Consider the following 8,165-nt stretch of genomic DNA (forward strand, 5'->3'; position numbering starts at 1 on the left):
TTGTATTTTATCTGGATTTCATATTTATTTGTGGCTTTATGGTAACTGTTATAATAAAGTTGGAAGTAATGTAAAGGAAACAGTTCTAAATCTGGTAGGTGTGAGAAGGGGGTTGCCCTTGTTTTCTTCTATGAAGACTGCAGTTCAACATCTTCCATGGTCAGACTCTTTTTCAGCTGAAAAAGCCAGCTTTGATGGCTGTGGGAATACCATTGGGAAATACTGAGCATTTAACTAGAATGATTTCCCAAATCTGTCTTTTATAAATTGAAGCCATGAAAAGTATTATAAGAAACAGTACTGTGGATCAGTAGCGCGATGTACGTGATGTACATGTAAACAATAGATTGCAGCCTCAGACACATTTCAATATGCACATTTTTGTATTTTATATATACAAAAACTTTAGCTTCATGTACAATAAAGGTTAACACTTTTTAGTCCAGCACTGTATTTCTTTAGTATCTGAAGCAGTAACTACAGTTCTGTGATATGATCAGATGTGTTCATGCCCAGAATTTATGTTGGATGGGATCCAAAGAGCTGTTTGTGAATCTCCTCTTCTCACTGCAGCCCTTTTTTCCTGCCCTGCCTCCCCAAACATGCAAAAAAACAACAACCCCTCTCCAGAAAGTCAGGCTACCCTTTGGAGATACCTCGGACAAAGTGCAAGGAGTTAAAAACAGAAATGGATAGCAGTAGAGCCCCAATGCATGATGAAGTGCTTGGGTACCGCTAACATGCACTGTTCTCTTTGGATGCTGGCTGTTGTGCTTGTTGCTTTCTCAATATGATAACTCAGTTGCTTCTTTTTACATTGGAAATCTGTGTTGTGTTTTTCTTTTTTTCTTTTTCAGGCTTTGAATTATATTCCATGGTGCCTTCTATCTGCCCTCTAGAAACTCTCCATAATTCGTTGTCGTTAAAGCAGGTGGATGACTTCCTAGCCTCCATTGCCACTTCTACTTCATGTGACAATCTTGTCCAGATATCCACAGCTTCCTTTTGTAATTACTTCCATATTTTCTGCTTTTCAAACTGCAAAAAACAGCTCAGCATAGGCAATCTATTAAAATAGAAGTTGTGTTTTCTGGTGTATGACTTGTAAATAGTCTCAAATTTAATCAAATAAGTATCTCCTTGTTTTTACATGAAGAAGCATATTACTGCCTTCACCCACACCGCCACAGCCTTTTTGGTTGTACTTAAAGTAAAGAAAATACAATTGAACTTTTGTTGGTTGCATGTTATGATTAGAAGACCTTGTTTGTCTTGCATGCTGTGCAGAATATCTTTATAGTAACTAGGCTCATTTACACAATGGTTATGATCCACAGGAACATATCCAGCAAAGCTTTTATACTCTGTCCCATCCATCTCTGTGCTGCAAGGTTTATTTTAAACCCAGAAAATCTTTGGATGCAGTTAGGGAAGGCAAGGGGGTAATGAAATCTTTGTTATGCACATAACTCTTCCATGTATCTAAAGCAGATTATTGGGCCTTGGGCATAATGACACCTATAACCAGACCAATCTATTGTTTCATTTGGAATGTTGGCTTCCAGATTTTTTGTCAGTGACTGAAGGTTAATGTTTGCCATATGTATGAATACCAACTTCAGTCTAGTGACATAACTTGTAGGCTGTTATAGATGGGTTTCTTGAAAGGCAAATGATGACTTTTTAAACCCATTCTAAAGGAACATTAACAGCAATCCTAAAATTAATGTTGATAAATAGTAATATTGGGACAGAATACATTCATGCTATCATTCATTCTTTATAGTGTGCACACATTCTTAAAACAAATGTTAATACTGGTGTCAACAAAGTAATATTGCTTGCATTATTGTATCTGGATTGTTTAAAAAATAGTGTAGAGATATGTGACAGAGAAAGAGAGAACAACTTTGTTTAAAAATTGTTTTATCTTTTTAGCTTCTCCATCATTTTTGAATGCCATATCGGGAAGAAAAAGTTCTTTAAATATGTACACACCTACTAAAATCCAGCCAACGCCGCTTGAAGATTTTATGGATCAGCAAACTGCGGAGATACCTTCCTCGAGTAAGTAATGTTTGGATTTGAATCCACATCACTAGCATGTTTAATAAAACAACCAGATCAAGTGATGATATAGTTCCTTGGGAGATTTGTGGTACAATATTAATGTATTTATTTTCAAAATTTATACTCTGCTTTTCTAGCCTGCTCAGGACCACCCAAGGCATATAATAGACTAAAAACATACATAGTAAAAACACATCTTAAAAATAATTAAAACCCAACAAAAACACAATAGTAAAACAACTTAAAATAGAGAAATAATGCATACAATAAAATAAAATGCACATACATAATGACAACAATGCAAACAGAGCAGGAAGGAGGGATCACTGAGGGAATGCCAGATAGAAGGGGAGGAGGAGGAGGAAGAGATTGGATTTATACCCTGCCCTTCACTCAGAATAGTTTACACTTTCCCTTCCCCTCCCCACAACAGACACCCTGTGAGGTAGGTGGGGCTGAGGGAGCTCTGACAGAAACTGCTCTTTTCAAGAACACCTCTGACAGAACTATGGCTTGCCCAAGGTCATCCAGCAGCTGTGAATGGAGGAGTGGGGAATCAAACCCAGTTCTCTCAGATTAGAGTCCGCTCACTTAACCACTATACCAAAATGGCTTACAAACTACACTTAACCACTACACCAAACAAAAAAAGTCTTCATTGACTAGCAGAAGATGGCAGTAGAAGGGGACAAATGGGTCTCTGTGGGGAGAGAGTTCTGGAAGGTCTTGATGATCTTTCCACCAAGGGAATTCACGTGTTGCCAGATCCACTGGTGTTGCAGGGGGATAGAGTGGGGTCAAAATGATCAACAACCTTTGTTCAAGTAAATTAGCTATGACTCCATTATGAATGGTTATACAGCAGCTATTCATATCTCAAATTAAAGATTACATTGTTGCTGTGGGTAGATAGAGCATCTGCTTGATACGCAGAGGGTTCCAGGTTCAATCACTGAACAGGTACTAGGTGATATGAAGCACCTCCACCTGGGAACGTGGAGAGCTGCTGCCAGTCTGAGTAGATAATACTGTCTTTGATGGACCAGTGGTCTGATTTTGTATAAGGCAGCTTCATGTCTTCAATTTTATGCTCTTTCATTAAGGTGTGAATTGATTAAAATAAGTTAAGGTATTAAGTGCAAAAAACCCCTATTAATATGTTTGCTACACATTGAGACAGTGTGATACTTTTATTCCATATTTTAAGTGGGTATCACATAAAAATAGAAAGGATCTTGGTTATATTGTATTTTGACCAGGAACAACATATATATATATAACATATAACAGTGACTTTGTAGCCTTCTATGTCAAATAACAAAATTTGGCACTTATGGTTTTATTTATTTATTTATTATTTGCACTTATATCCCGCCCAGCCCGCGAGCAGGCTCAGAGTGGGTAACATCATTATAATAAATACAATTTCAATTTAAAGCACAATAGAACATTATAACAATTAAAACAATGAGTACAGCTTGAAACAGCATCTGTTAGCTATAACGTTCTGGCCTGATGGTGCAGTGAGTTAAAGGCCAGTTGTCGATGGTCAGTAAATGGACACGTGACAGCAACCTCAGGGAGGCTATATATGGGCGCCCATTGCCTCGCTTAAAAGCCTGGTGGAACCACTCCATCTTGGAGGCCCTGCAGAACTGAAGAAGTGTGAGATTCCGACCTGCCTTATCCGTGTCTTTTAAGCGGTAACGAGGGACGCCGAGAATGGGGTTTCTGGAAACTGCCTCAGACGCAAAAGGTGCCCCCTACAACTGAGAGGGCATTCCTTTTTATCCAGGGAGACTTTGGGTCAGTGTTGTATGCACAGCTGTGCCCTTTTCAGTCTCCACTGAATTCCATCCTCCTCGGCAGGCCTCAGGTTAAACCTTTATTCTCATTTTCACCCTCTCCCTCCCGCTTAAAGGTACACAATCTCCCTTTGGCTTCTATGGGCAGCAGCTTCATCTCTGTTGGGTCCTTGGAGACGCCGGTAACCTCGCACGGCTCTCCTCTGACTGGTGGTCGAGGTTGCCTGTCGTGCTCTCTGGCTCTGCCGATCTCGTTGATTCTCCTCTTCGTCCCCTGGCTCTTCCTCGTCTCCTGGGTGTAGAAGGGCTCTCTGTGTTCCATATCTTCGCATCCTGTATCCTCGGGGCGTTCCTCCTGGATGCCAGCAGGGATATCCTGACCCATAGATCCCGCAGGGCCCTGGTCTCAATAGGGAGCATGTTCCACCAGGCTGGGGCTGGGGCTGGGACAGGGAAAGCCCTGGTCCTGGTTGAGGCAAGATGGGCATCCCTCAGGCCAGGGAGGCCCATCTCATGTGTTGAAGCACTGCACAGTTGTTACATATTTGGAGATGTATTTACAGTGAAAATAATAATAAAATTCTGTTAGTGAAAGCAGGGTCATACCCCTCAAAACTTGTTCAAGATTTCCTGGAAACATGTTTATTCTTGTTACAATTGAATGAATTCTACTGTATGTACAACACTCATTTAAGTCTTTCAAAAGCATTGTGTGTGGTCTGCCAAAATTAGCACAATTGTAGATTTAATTTCTAAATGTTTGTGAATTTCCATGGCCATTATCTCCTATGTGCAAGGACAGCCAGCTGGTTATATTGATTTGTCTATTAGTGAACAGTTCATCCAGAACATTTCATTGTAATATTTTCATGCATACGTCATGTTTTTTGCCGCCAAAATTTCTGAAGAATGTAAAAAAACAAACCCATCTGTTTGTGTGTAAGAAACTATAATGTTTATAATGCACTTTGATAGTTCTGGGTAGGTTTAACAACTCAATGAAAAATCATCTCAACATTCCAATGTGTTATATATTTAACTATTTTAAAAACATATCAACATTAGATATAATATGTGTATATTACGCTAAGTGCCATGTATATGCCGTTCAGGACAGCATTTTTTAAAAAAATTCCCTATGTTTGCATAGACTGTAACTTGTAAAATTGGATCTTCAGCTCAGAGAGACTGTTCTAATCTTCCCCTATGAGCCTGCTGCTGAGTTCATTCTACTGGGGGTAGGACAGGTGAAGGAAGGTACTCTGCTTTCATACACATAAACACATAAGAATCCAAATCCAGTGAAGACAGAGGTCCTGTGCCTGAGCTGCGGTGGACTGAGGGTAGGGATCCCACTCCCAAACTTTGATGGGGCGCCACTAATGCCAGCGCCAGAGGTGAGGAGTTTGGGAGTGCTCCTGGATGCCTCCTTAACAATGGAGGCCCAGGTAGCAGCCGCTGCCGGTTTAGCCTTTTACCATCTTCGGCTGATCAGGCAGTTGGTTCCCTTCCTTGAACGCAGTGACCTTGCAACAGTGATTCACACGATGGTCACCTCAAGATTACATTACTGTTTGGTGTAGTGTTTAAGTTTGGTGTAGTAGTTAAGTGCGCGGACTCTAATCTGGGAAAACCAGGTTTGATTCCCCACTCCTTCACTTGCACCTGGCTGGATGACCTTGGGCAAGCCGTAGTTCTGATAACAGCTGTTCTTGAAAAAGAGCAGTTTCTGTCAAGAGCTCTCTCAGCCCCACCTACCTCACAGGGTGTCTGTTGTGGGGAGGGAAAGGGAGAGGAGTTTGTAAGCCGTTCTGAGACACCTTTGGGTAGTGAAGGGTGCGGTACAAACAATCTCCTCCTCCTCCTTCTTCTGTAACGCTCTCTACTTAGGGCTGCCCTTGACGCAAATCCAGAAGCTGCAGCTAGTGCAAAATGCTGCGGCCAGGTTTTTGATGGGTCTCCCCATGAGGGAACACATCCAGCCTGTCCTGAAGGCATTGCACTGGCTGCCAATAGCATACCGGATTCATTTCAAGGTGCTGGTTCTTACCTTTAAAGCCCTGTATGGCCAGGGTCTGACATACCTGAGGGACCACCTTTCCCCATATATACCCCAGAGAGCACTTCGGTCAGGGTCACAGAAACAATTGGCCCTTCCAGGTCCCAAGGATGCCAGGCTAGCTGTAACCAGGGCCAAAGCTTTTTCGGTGGCGGCTCCATACTGGTGGAATGAGCCTCCCTGGTGAGATCAGGGCCCTGAGGGACCTTTTACAGTTCCGCAGGGCCTGCAAGAGGGATCTCTTCCAACAGGCCTTCGATTAGGAGCCACCACTATCATCTCCATTACTACCATTATCACCATCACCACCACTTCCATCATGGTCAATATTAACTTCTTTGAAAACCAACCTCAACAACTTATTGATAATGGAAACCTGGCACCTGGTCTATTACTTACAGCCTGTGCTCACTGGCTGAAACTGAGAATGACCATCAAGCTGAACGTCTATACAGGAACTATCTTTAATATCATAAATTACCATCTTTAATACTATAAATTAGTCACTAGCACTTTATATGATGTAAGTTGGTTTTAATGAGCTTTATATTATAATAAACTTTATATTTATTGTATTGTGTTTTTATGATGTTATTGTATTGTATTTTTATGATGTTAGCCACCCTGTTAGGGAAATAATACATCCTTGGGTTTCAGTGGCAATGGTTTATTTGGTATAAACCATTCTATGAGACAGTGTGGGGTATATGTAAATGGACAGAAAATATTGAGCATATCCCATTTGAAAATAACTCCAGATCTTTTAAATCTTGATTTCTAATCAAGTTTGAGAAAGGTAATTGTCAGGCACGTTCCACTTTTAGTTCCATTGATTTCAGTGGGAGAAATAAACATGGATCTTCTATGTGGTCTCTGTGCTTCACACCCATGGGATTCAGTGCACACGCGCTGGATCGATCAGTGCTGTAGCAAGCTCTATTTTAACGGATTTTCGCACCCAGTCCCTCCGGACATGCACAGGAACTCCACCACGCATGCCCAGAGGGGTGGGCGTGGACATCCCACCAGTTCCTTTCTTACCGCCGCGTTGGAAAGACCTCTTTCGTCGTCGGTCTGATCGGTTCGCTGATAGCTTTTTGGAAAAAACCTTCTCAGCTCTTGGAAATTCTTTTCCACACCTTTTTCTTTTCCTTTTGTTTTTGATCTTGTTCTTCAAAAAAAAAAGGACTTTGTTTTCTCTGAGGGGAATTTACCTCAGGCCTTCGGGCCCCCCCCCCCCCAACCGTCAAAATCTCTACTCCACTTCTTATGGAGAAGAAGTGGGGATTTTTTTTAAAGGTGTAAACGCTGCGGAAGCAAACTTGCTCCTCCGGACCAGCATACATTTTGTATTTTTTGCCTCGGAGAGTCACATAAACCGGAGTCCTGCCAACATAGCGCTCGCTTCTCTAACCAAACAAAAAACCGCGTGGTGTGCCTTAAAGTAGCGCTGCTTGAATCAGCTCTTGCTCCCGCCACACCAATGGACGAGAGACCGTCAACGTTGACAGCTCCGACACCGAGGCCCGCCTCCGATGTCAACCGCCCAACACCGAAGCTCCCGACATCGAAGCCACGATCGACCGCTTCCACGCCTGTTAAGAAGAAGGCTAAGGCAAGTAAGGAAGCCAAGTCCGCAAAGAAGGACACTTCCAAGTCCCTCAAGGTGGCTAAGACGGGGAAGGCAGTGGTACAAGCACTGGGTGATGCCCCTGTAGTGCTTCCCGCTCCACCGGCAGTATCGATATCAGAGGCCCAAGTCTCACCACCGATATCAACTATCCACATATGAATTCCCCCGTCCAACAAACGGAGCATCCTTACTCCGACATCGAAACGGTAGAGCTCCTAAACCATCAGATTGATGCAGATCCTTCTCAGTCGTCGACATCGATGGTATCGGAAACTCCTGACATCGATCCACGTCGGCACCGATACACCTCATGTGGCACGCAGCGTCACCCTCCACGTCTGCACAAACTCAAACTGTCAATATCGACACTCGAGATTACAGAGACACTGGCCACAGACAAGTGGCTGCTTTATCACCCAGACGTCCACGGTCCAGAAGTCGCTCCCCGAGAGTCTTCATGCCCCCCCGCCACCGATGGCGTGGGATCAACAACAGTTGAGGTACCTCTATGGGGCTTATCCACCATCCCTGTCGTGGTTAACGCCCATGGATTATTCTGATTGGGACCGTTATTCCACCCAATCTGTACATCGGTTGA

The 8,165-nt window shown here is 42.8% G+C and overlaps 1 protein-coding gene across 1 annotated transcript in view; it reads left to right on the forward strand.

Moving 5' to 3' along the window:
• PPIP5K2 (diphosphoinositol pentakisphosphate kinase 2) overlaps nt 1-8,165 on the forward strand; it is a 108,942-nt gene that overhangs the window by 95,145 nt on the left and 5,632 nt on the right. Inside the window, exons 29-30 of the mRNA XM_015424083.1 lie at nt 858-1,007; nt 1,939-2,067. Coding sequence (XP_015279569.1) covers nt 858-1,007; nt 1,939-2,067 — 279 coding nt within the window. The remainder of the gene's footprint in view (nt 1-857; nt 1,008-1,938; nt 2,068-8,165) is intronic.

Source organism: Gekko japonicus, unplaced genomic scaffold (genome assembly GCF_001447785.1).
Source record: "Gekko japonicus isolate JY-2015 unplaced genomic scaffold, Gekko_japonicus_V1.1 scaffold779, whole genome shotgun sequence".
In the NCBI taxonomy this organism is placed as follows: Eukaryota; Metazoa; Chordata; class Lepidosauria; order Squamata; family Gekkonidae; genus Gekko; species Gekko japonicus.